This window comes from Actinia tenebrosa, unplaced genomic scaffold (genome assembly GCF_029948245.1).
Source record: "Actinia tenebrosa isolate PJP-AT-01 unplaced genomic scaffold, QUT_ActTen_1.0 PGA_scaffold8__29_contigs__length_14323225, whole genome shotgun sequence".
Lineage (NCBI taxonomy): Eukaryota > Metazoa > Cnidaria > Anthozoa > Actiniaria > Actiniidae > Actinia > Actinia tenebrosa.
This window is the reverse complement of record NW_028292585.1, coordinates 1,137,737-1,149,108: the sequence shown is the minus strand read 5'-3', so window position 1 is coordinate 1,149,108 and position 11,372 is coordinate 1,137,737. Positions and strand designations below refer to the sequence as shown.

At 35.1% G+C, this 11,372-nt stretch overlaps 2 protein-coding genes across 2 annotated transcripts; one reads left to right on the top strand and one right to left on the bottom strand.

The window, feature by feature from the left end:
* Positions 1-82: 82 nt before the first annotated feature.
* On the top strand, positions 83-3,194 carry LOC116306362 (exosome complex component RRP46). The gene is made up of 7 exons (XM_031716410.2): positions 83-255; positions 398-511; positions 945-1,066; positions 1,181-1,321; positions 1,583-1,672; positions 1,826-1,912; positions 2,100-3,194. Exons 1-7 carry the CDS (start codon positions 156-158, stop codon positions 2,142-2,144), a joined length of 699 nt encoding a protein of 232 aa, XP_031572270.1. The 5' UTR covers positions 83-155; the 3' UTR covers positions 2,145-3,194.
* LOC116306360 (arginase-1) lies at positions 2,177-10,858 on the bottom strand. The gene is made up of 12 exons (XM_031716407.2): positions 10,487-10,858; positions 10,305-10,377; positions 7,979-8,103; positions 7,379-7,446; positions 6,865-6,925; positions 6,274-6,369; positions 6,126-6,163; positions 5,714-5,770; positions 5,305-5,409; positions 4,649-4,725; positions 4,434-4,493; positions 2,177-3,870 (listed from the first exon to the last, which is right to left on the bottom strand). The coding sequence occupies exons 1-12, from the start codon at positions 10,589-10,591 to the stop codon at positions 3,689-3,691; spliced, it is 1,047 nt and encodes a 348-aa protein (XP_031572267.1). The 5' UTR covers positions 10,592-10,858; the 3' UTR covers positions 2,177-3,688.
* Between the last annotated feature and the right edge of the window lie 514 nt (positions 10,859-11,372).

Below are 11,372 nucleotides of genomic sequence, written 5' to 3'. Positions count from 1 at the left end.
GACAATAGTCATTACATTTCCTTTCCCCTCTCCCCTGAATCTATTTTTGCTTACGTAGTTCCAGTCTCTTTCGCAAATCAATATGGCGGCCAAAGTTGAGAGCAAAGTTTTGTCATCACGTGTAGTTTAGAAAGAAAGGTGAGTGACAAGGAAAAATGGAAATCGAGACAGAAAGAGCGATATCCGAAATAAGAGCAATGTACTGCGAGCAAGACCTTCTTTCTCAGACCGATGGGTCGGCATCATTTAAACAAGGTTTGATCCTGAAAAAATACATAATCTTCATATCAAGCTTAGAGATTTTCTGACTCCATAATGTTTTTCCTTCACATTATTTACAAGACCTGTCAGTCTATCAGTAGTTTTAAGTAATTTGAACATGTGTTGTTTAATATAGGAGCTACACGAGTCATAGCAGCCGCATACGGGCCAGTTGAAGTCAGATCCAACAAGGAGTTGCTAGATAAATCATATGTAGAGGTGATATTCAGAACTAAAGTCGGCCTTCCTGGTAAGCTTGGTCAGTTTCTAATGAAAATATTAAATCTTTAATGACTTCAAAGTTACGGGCACGGACACTGCTTTTGAAGGATTGCAAATAAGCCTGAAGCGAGATGACGTTTTATCCCCGTCTCTAGACCATAATCTTTTTCATGCTGCTTTTGTTCTTTAATTATGATTATTGTTCCTGTATTCTCTAAGGAATCAAAAATTTTAATATGAAAGAATTTTAAAAACTATTATGGTCTAGAGATGGGGGTAAAATGTCATCTCGCTTCAGGCTTATTATCAATGGAAGAAATTCAAGTTTGGGCTCCCTGTGGTGACTACCTTTTTTACCATTTCCGAATCCATTCCACATACTGCTCATTTTTTCATTTTCGATGATTTTTGCACATTTACTCAAGTGCAATATTTTTGATCATTTTTTCAATTCCAAACAGGATGTGCTGAAAAGTCACTGGAACAAATTATCAAAAAAAGCTGCGAACCAGTTATCTTGACATCTTTACACCCAAGGTCTGCTTTGACAATAATTGTTCAAGTGGTGCAAAACTCAGGATCTGTATCTTTTATCTTTATCTAATCCTTTCTTTTGGATTCCTGTGGAATGCATGCCACAGGAAGCTCACCAAAATTAGAGCTAGTATGAGATAGTACTTTCCTTAATAGATCTTAGTTGTTTTCATGTGCTGTCAATGCAGCTTGTATGGCCATGATTGATGCTGGCTACCCAATGAGATGTACTGTGGCCTCTGTTACATGTGCTCTCATGGACAATAATGAAATCCAGCTCGACCCTACTCTGGAACAAGAACAGGTATGTTCTGGTCCAGGAAAGATGTGGTGCCCTGGTGATATGTAGCCTTGAGACCTAGACGCCGAATGTTCAAGCTCTATCTAGTGCACTCACATTGTGTTTATAGGTGAAAAAAGTATGTCTTTCTACACCAGAGGGCTCATAGTGCTATCATACTCTCAGACCAACAGTGGCCTCTCTCCACCCAGGTGTATAAATGAGAGTTGGGGTTAAAACAAATGGACACCCATTTACTTCTGTTCGTTGATTTTTTTTGAACAGGAGGCCAGTGCTGTTTTAACATTTGTGTTTGACAGTATAAAACAAAGTCTCTTGACTTCTTCTACAAAGGGAATGTTCACAATAGAACAGGTGAGAGCAGCGAGATTACAGTCCATGTTGGGTTACCTGTGGTGAGGTGAATGGGAATCCCATTTTATTACAATTCCATTTTGTCATCATTTTTTTTATATAAAAAAAGGAAGGATTATTTGCCACTAATCGACTTGTCTTTTTATCTGCCAGTTTAACCAGTGTCTTTCTGCATGCAAGGAAGCTTCAGGACATATCTTCAAATTCTTTAGACAATCAGTGGAAAGAAAGTTATCAAAGGTTCAGTGATTATCATTATATTGATTCAGTTTTGATTAATCCCTTACTAAGCATCTATTGAAATTTTTGATACTCCCAGTGTCTACTCCAAGAGCTTTGCCATATGAACCATTATGCATTCAAAACACAATCCTTAAGCATCCTTACTTTTTATTTTATTTTTTAAATTTTTTCCTCCTTATTCCAGGATGCCAAGTACCAGAACATCAACACCAATCCTCTAGACACCTAAAGATACATCACCAATGCACAAAAAATGGTAGATTACGCACTGAATTCTATTTTTATTATTTACATTCTATGACATAGGTTCATTGTGTATTCATGTTAACACTTCAAGCCATTCTCTTTTGAGAAGGCCTAGCTTAAACTACTGTACAGTATCAAAACAAAAACAAACACTTATATGAGCTCAGAAAATATCCAGAGGAGATTAACATGGGGATAGACCAAAAACAGCATGGGACTCCTAATATGAATCCCTTGTCTGTAGAGAAGAAAAACAATTGAGGAAAAGTTTGGTTTGGGCTGCCATTTGGGTATGGATATTTCCTGAACATTTGCTTCTCAAACTTAAATAAGGAAAACATGAAAACAAGAACTACCATTGGCAATTGAAAAAATTCTACTTTCAATGCGTAGACTTGTTATTTCAAAAACTACTTAATATATTTACTATTAATATTGATAGTGGTATATTCTTAGAGTGATTTCATATAACCAATGAAACAAATATAACAGTCGATGTTTGACAGTTGAATAAAAAACAAAAGCAAACAATGGAATTAGTTTCTACTAATTTCTGTTAGCCTTTACTATTATCTATTTCATTGGGTATATGGAATTGCTTCATCGTTTATTTTATATCATTAATTGTATTGATTTTTATTATCATTATTTAAAATTATTATTAATTAGGCATTTTGTTATCAATAAAATATTCTTACGAGAAAAGCAGACTTTACAAATTTACTCTTTAGAGTTCAAGTAAAAAATTCTCAGGTTACTGTGTACTTTATGACCAGCTGATACAAATAATTGATTGGCACTCAGCCAGTCATGGGTTGATCTTGCACCAATGATTGATTGACAAGTGTCATCTAATGATAAAGTACAGAATGACCAATTAAATTCTCAATTATGCTAGATTCTTTGCGAATTCTTAATAAATGTACACATGTATCATGCTGTGAAGATTCATTAAGAGTGAGCTGATGCATGTTGAATATTAAGAGTATTTATTCCTTGGATAATAAAATTGTTGTCTATAAAGATTTTATAATGACTTACAAATTTCTCGTATGCTGATTGGTTAATTTTTATCATCAATAAGAGGACAGACAGATAATGCTGACGTCAATGAGTGCATGCTTTTTCCATTAGTTGTTTTGATCAGTAAAAAGTTTTTATCATTTTTATTATTGTAAAAAACAAATTGACATCAGATTTTTATGTGTCAATAAATTGCGTAGTACTTTGACAATGTCATGGCGAAATTTATTGTCAATAAGAGGACAGACAAATAACAAACTGATGTCAAATTATTTGTTAATTAGACAGTTCGAGTAGCCTTTATAGAATATGCACATGCACTGATTTGTTAGTTATTGTATTTGCTTTTGTTTGCTCCTCTATAAAGAGAGTTGAATAAGTGGGTAAGATTTTTTTGCCCCAGGCCAAACATGTATCCCCAATTTTACCAGCCCTTCAATTAGCTCTTTACTGATTGAAAGCAATGATTTTTTTTTCCTTGCTGGTTAAAAATAAGCTTTTCTCTCATTTGTTCGACTTAGCTTTAATAGCTTCATTGTAGGGTATCAGATCTTCTTCTGGTATTTTAACATGTTTTCCGAGCATTGCTTCAACAATTTGCATGCCAGTTTCTGCTGTCCTTAAAGCCTCGATTCCATCTCCCAGTCTTGGATTTATTTCTACCAGGTCTAAACCTTGTAGTTTCCCTATTAATCAAACATCCAGAAACAATCAAAACAAAGTTGTCTTGGCCAAAGAGACACTAAATATAATTATACTCTAGTTCATCCCCATCAATCACAATTATCACCATCATCAACTTCATAGTCATTGTCATCATCTCAAATAAACCTTCATCAGCCATCATCATCAGCCATTATCATCACCACCCATCATCCCCAGGGGGTAACTCTGGGGTAAAAGTATTGGGTGTGCTCGTCCAAAATTTTCAAAAATAACCCTTAAAGATACTGTAAGTCCTTTAAAGAGGGCGTGGTTGGACGCTTTTTTACCCCTCAGAGTTACCATAAAAGATACCAAGAAATGCCAAAATTCTAAATTTCAATTTTAACACCCCAAAATATCCAAAATTGCTGATTTTTGCTGATTACCCATCATCATCATCATCTTCATCATCATTATAATCACCATTAACCATCATCATTATCATCGCCATTATTACCATTAAACATCATCATCATCATCATCATCGCCATCAACCATCAACATCAGCATTATTACCATTATTATTTTATTATTATCTTATTACCTGTTTCGGCAACTGCCTGAGCAATGTAAAGTCCCTCACTGAGTGTTAAACCACCTCGAACTACAACAAAAGAAAATAACTCTTTAAATCAATATATCTTAACAATAATATATTTTCCTTGTATAACAGTGGTTTCCCACTAGCCTTATACTCATGCTGAATAATATATATAATGGCATATTAAATTAATGTAAATGTATTGTTATTTTTAGTACCGGCAGTGCCTGTCGTTGGTGCTACTTCAGGGTCCATTGCATCAATGTCAAAACTCACATGAATTGGACATTCATTGCTGCAAAATAACAGTTGATAATATAAAGCACAGTAGATATTAATTTTGTTGTCAGAAGATAGTTACTAAAATTTACAAAATAGGTAAACTCTATTTAGTATCTATGAATAACTGAAACAAACACATGTATAACCGAATTTGTCTGTTCTTGCTCGAAAGGGTTGGGGGGGGGGGGGGGGGTGGGGGATGGACTAGGTAGGGCAACATCTGAGACCCTAGCTAATATCCTAATGAAAGCCCTAGGTTGGTACTAAATGACCATTCCTCCTTTTTTCTCAATAGGATGTTTGCATGATAGCATCATTTGACTCCCACTACCAGAATCCCATGCACATTTTCTTCTGTTCAGTCCAATATTGTCTTACTATTCTCATGAGGAAATATAAATTTGAATAAGAAAGAAAATTTATGAAGCATTTTCGTACTAACACCATCATGCAAACAACCCATTTCTTTTACTTTGCTTAGTGATGCTTTAGTAATTAAGTACTCTAGTATATATCAATGGGGGGGGGGGGGGGAATATTATTAGTACTATATTTTATTTTATTCATATTATGTTATTAATACATAACATACTTAGGACTGATTTGCTCTAGAGCTTTCTGCATAGTGGTAACGATACCAAGTTCATCAATATCCTTAATGTAAAATGCTGTAATACCAAGGTCATTTAAAAGTTTTCTGTTAAAAGAAAAAAAAGATAACAGTGTCAGAAACCTTTCCATAATAATACCAAACTGTTGGTGTATAGAACCATTCCTAATCATGGAGATGGATGATGGTTTTTTTTTTTTAGCTACAATCTTGGACAAAAATTATGAGAAATGTTTAGTTGTAATGGTATTTTCATGATAAACATATAAAAAATTCTTGGACTTTTTTGGGGTGCTCCATCCTCTTGAGCCTGATTTTGTTTAATGATCCCCCTTCCTGGTATAAAATGAACAGTACCCATCCCTTTGCAACAGAATTAAGGCTTGCTTACTGTTCCTGTGGTTCCACATCCCTTAATCCAACATAAGCTATCTTGCTAGGAGGAATGCTAAATGTAAGGAAAAGAAGAGAATCGATTATCAACTATCGTTTCTAAAAATACCTCATATATTCAACAATATTTGCTTTAAAATGAATTTCACAATTTAACTCTTATTTCTTCATTTTGTGTGCACATAACCGACAGCCTTAAGTCCCTCTTGTAAATGAATGGCTCTGGTTTTATCTTCTTAATATGCTACTACCATCCTCATCTTCATCACCATCATAATCATCATCATAATCATTATACTCATTGTTATCATCATCACCATCCTCGTCATCATCATCCTCATTATCATCATCATCAACATCATCTTCACCATCATCATCATTACCACCATCATCATCATAATGATACCTACCATCTGTGAACCCACTCATAACCAGGAACAACCGGAAACTGTAAATATAACAAATAAATCTATAGCATCAAGTTATTGTTGTTACAACATATTAGTAAATGTAAAGAATATCCATATTGTAATGATAAATGCAAAATTCAATACTCACACTTGGAAACCCTTTGATAATCCAACTGACAGGCATTCCATGAATGTTACCAGAAGTAGTAATTAATGGAGAGTTGATATCAGCATGAGCATCAACCTGTCGTTCAAATGTGTGTAACATCTTCATTGAATTATTAAATTTGGTGCATTGATCACAAGTATCCAGTCTGTCTTAGTTTATAAATAAATTGAATGTGGGTTCAACCCCTGGCCAGCTCAGCTCATTGATCAAATTAAGTCCTAAAAAACTGAGAAGGTGCTGCTTTTTTTATTACATCCATAGATGTTTAGACCTTTATGTCCTCTCGGCTAAACGTGACATTCATTACTGCGTTTTTCTATATTCTGCAAACTCGGAAATTCCAACAGCTTGTTATGAAATTGGTTTTCATTGCTGCCAGTTAAGAGAATAGAAGGTACCAACTGATCATATTTGATTGATGGCAACGAAAAAGCAAATTTCAGCATGCAGCTTGTAACTTACATGTCTGCAGAATATCAAAAATCGCAGTATCTGTAATACATAGGCCATCACAACCCTGCAGCTTGCAGGTTCTCATCTAAACATATTGTCAAATCGTACAACTCTTACCCATAACAAACAGGTGTTTTTGTTGAATAGATAATGCCCAAATGTTGTGCCTGTAGCAATGCTGAAACAATAATTGAAACAACAAGTACATTAATTATTATTATTATTTCCTTTTTAAAAAAGAGGTTGGATCGAGCTGAAGGCCAGTGATAGGCAATATATAAGTAATAGAAGATAGGTCAAAGAAAAACTGGAATAACTCAGTTTCTTAACTATTATATGTATATCATTCTTGTCAAGAAAACAGAGGTTGTAGTGGACAAAAATATTTCAAACTCCTTGATAATTCGAGTTTAGTTGTTTATTTTTCTGACTTTAAATGATCTATATTGCCTACCTCCTATACCTCATTTGGCTCCAGACAACCTTTTTAAAAATACTAAGGCGTATAATTCATGTATTCATTTATGTAAGAACAATATATACACAGTGCAACATATAATAGATAGTGATTTACTTGGAATAATAATTTAAGGTAAAGGTAATTTTTGGAGAGTCTACATTTTTGATATACCTGTGATCGCCACCAATCACAATTGCTGTCTTTCCTTCTTTCAAAGCCTTGAAAACTGCATCAGCAGTCTAGTTAGAAGAAAAAGGAACATTGAAAATTTGAGTGTGTTTATAGTTAGCATATTCATTATTCTCAGCTATTTAGGCATTTCTCAATTATTAAGCCTACTTATTCATTATTCACTGATACATATCCATCAAGGATAGGACTGGTATGCAACATATAAATGTTATAACTTTTGTTTGGCAAGCTTCAGTCCAGCTTCAAACTTTATCAATGCCCCAAAACAGCATCTAGTTTAGAGACTGTTCAATGTCAGGCACATAGCTTATACTGACAGATTGAAATGGAATTTAGCATGTTTGGTTTGAATTTAGCATGCAATGAGGGGAAAACTGGAAATAATCAAGGGAGAGACCTGAAAATTCAAGGGAGAGTCTGGAAATTGAACCCAACTAGTATAGTATCCCAGAGGTGAGAAATGAGTAGGCTACCACTACACCACCAACCCTTCATTCCCTAGGCTCAAGTTTAGGGTTGATTCTTGACTTAAATTTTGGGTCTCTTCTTTGATTTGAGGGACTCAACAATTATAATTACCTGACGCGAGACATGCCCGCATGTTGTTGGATTCTTAACAAGCTGGTTATGAACATAAACTTCAGGCTGATGTTCTGAGTCTTGGTGTTCTAAGTCAATAGCCTCAGCAGTAGATAATTTTAAACCTGAAAACAGTAAGACCATTGTTACTGATCTGGATTTATGATAAGAGTACAATATCATAAAGCTTTGATCCTTGCAGATGTGTAATGTGTAGTTCCTAGTTCCAGAAATGTATCCATTTCCCCACCCCTCCCATGGAGGAATTTGGAATTTCCAAGGGGTAGGTGGGAGGGGGGTCAGAGAAATAACAAAATTGCAGTTCGTATGGAAGAAAATTGGAATTTCCGAGGGTAGGGGGGTCTTAAAAAAACCTGTGGGGCTGGAGGAGTATAGGTAATAATTTCTGGAATATACAATGTCTATAATTTTTGTAAACAACATTAGTTATTAAACTACATAGATCTGATATATTTGACAACCAATCCCCTTCACACATACATGAAAATACCAGGGCCATAACCAGGGGGGAGCACAGGGTGCATGTGTACCCCCCCATAAAAGCTTAAGGTCCACTCATCCATCTCCATTTTCTTTTTCCTTTTTTTTTTTTTTGGTTCTGCTTTGTTTTAGGTTTTTTTTTAGTTCTGCTTTCTTTTGGTTACCTTTTTTTTTCTTTTTGGTTCTGCAAATTATTGCCTGTGCACCTCCCTGCAGGATCCCTAGTTACGCAGTTATGCCACGGAGTTAGTAGTAAAAACACGATCAATGGTCTGATTTTATTCGATGTGCACCCTCCCTGTAAAAGTTCTGGTTACAGCCCTGAATACTTTTATATTCATGTGTTTATATTACACATATATGCGTGAAAATATGCGGAAAACTGCGTATGACTGGAGTTGAGAAAGCATGTCAAAAATCATGTAAAAACTGAACGATTCAGTAGCCGACGCACAGGGAGCCCGGCTTGGTGATGCTAAATCGGTAAAACAATCACATTTCATATGTTGATGACATTACATAATAATCGTAACTCAATACACCCCTATACAAACGGTCACTACGTAATAGAACTTGTAATGCAATAGCGTTAGACGCCCCGTAAGAAGAGAGAAAGGAGAGAAGGGCTGAAACAAAATATACTAGCCCTTTTAAAACCTCGATTTTCTAGTCTTGTTTTAGAGTTAGGGCTCTTAAACCTGGATCAAGCGAAAGAGTATAGATTGAACCAAATGAGGGAGCGTTGATTTCCTAACTTGTGAGCAGTTCTCATGATATTTTCGGCAATTTCGGCAAGCTTGGTTTAAAGTTATGTGTACCAGCAGTTGATGGGACATGTTTATGATTAACCTAGCCTAATCTGCCATTTTTCAATGAAAATAACAAAAGGTCTTGACAGGTAGAAATGTTTTTTTCCCCCGCTTTTTTCCAGAACCGACTGACTCTAGTTGTTGAAGGAAAAACGGTTTTTAGGAGACGTCCAAGTTCTCTGTTGTCTATATTTTCTTTATCCTGAACTATGAAGCCGGTAGCTCTTCGTATATTTCGGCAATTGATATTTCTTCAGAGCCAACTTCAACGTTTTTAAGTAGCCTGTCCTCGAAGTTTACAAAAATAATTCTTAGTTTATATAATTGATAACAAACTCATTTAGTATTTTTTTAAATCAGTTTTAATACCTACAATTATGGACGAACTCAGAACTAGTACATTTGAGTACACTTTCGATGATGTCATGCTGGTTATGAATAAATTAAGTGTCCCATCTGGTGTCCCATCAACTGCTGGCACACATACAACGACTAAACCTAGCTTGTTTCAGCCCTTCTCTCCTTTCTCTCTTCTTAACGCGTGCGTTACACTTAGCCGTTATGTATTTGAATTTGAATTTATCACGGTATTAAGTTTCGCGTTACAAACACTGGTGTTCTATTACGTAGTGACTGTTTGTATAGGGGTGTATTGAGTTACGATTATTATGTAATGTCATCAACATATGAAACGTGATCGTTTTACCGATTTAACATCACCAAGCCGGGCTCCCTGTGGCCGACGTAGCTAGCTTGAATTTGGGGTAAAAAAAATTTCCTTTCGCGCGTCTGGAAGTAAATTTATCAAGCTTAACTACTCGTAAAATCTATATGAGTTAAACATTGAAAGTTGGCAAAAGAAATACCATCATCTTAAATTATTTTCACTTTATTCTTTTCTGTGCTCAGTAGTACAATCCCCCTGACACACCTCCATCAATCGATGACGCAACCGAAAAAGCTCTAAAAGATCTAAACTTTATCCCCGAAAAAGAACCAAAAATGATACAACTTACCAATGTTTTTCAAACGTCCATAGAATCCAACATCCCTCAGGAAGTTAGGAGCCAAATCGACGCCTTTTTTCGTCTTACACGGGAATAAAAACGATAAGTTTTTGATAGAAATGCGAACAGTTCAGAAGTCAAGCCGTTCTCCAACGTGGCCATGGCCGTGATCATTACTCTTTGATACTTACTTGTCCTCCAGAAAAAGGGACGTTGATAACTTCGACAGATTGTTTTCCAACCCAAGAGCTGAATGCTCTAGATAGATCAAGAATTTTTTTTCTGTAAGTGAACATAAGTAGATTTTCGATCTTTTTGTTTCGACTTTTCTATTGTGATAGATTCCTTATTTTGATGGAAATGGATTAGTGACTTAGTCTAATAGCTTACATTCTCGTACCCAGACCCTACTCAACCTTAATACTCAATCTCGGAAAATCCAATTTAAAAAATCCTTTCTTACTAATCTCTGATTAAGATTCTATGATAAGTCAAAGTTGTCCCTTAGAATGATTAATCGTTGATTTTAGGCTTTTAAAGTATTTAGAATGGCAAAATTGGAAGCCAGACGATAGTAGGAGAACTGGGGCGAGTACAGCTGTTGGTTCTCCCCGTTCATTGGTCGTTCTCGGTTGGTTCTCGCGCTTCGTGTGTTTTTGAGCACGTTTCATTATTTTTGTAAGTTTTTGTTTTCAGTAATTTTTCTCCCTACGTGACAGCCCTCACGCCCCATTTAGAATGGTGGTTTCAGTTCTATTTTCGGAAAGTTTTAAGAAATGCATATTTAAATGATTTAATAGAAATAGGAATACAAATAATGGTATAATGATAAAAATAATGATGATGAAGATGATGATGAAAATAATAATAAATATTCTGTTTGAATAATCTAGAAATATGAATACAGATAATGGCATAATAATAATGATAATGATGATGATGATGATGATGATGATAGGGAAAATGCGTTAAACCAAATAATGGCTGTAACCAAATTAAATGCATTGCCAAATATATTTAAAATTCCTTTGCTTTGTGAAGCAATTATAAATTCATCATGAAATGAAAAGTGTATAA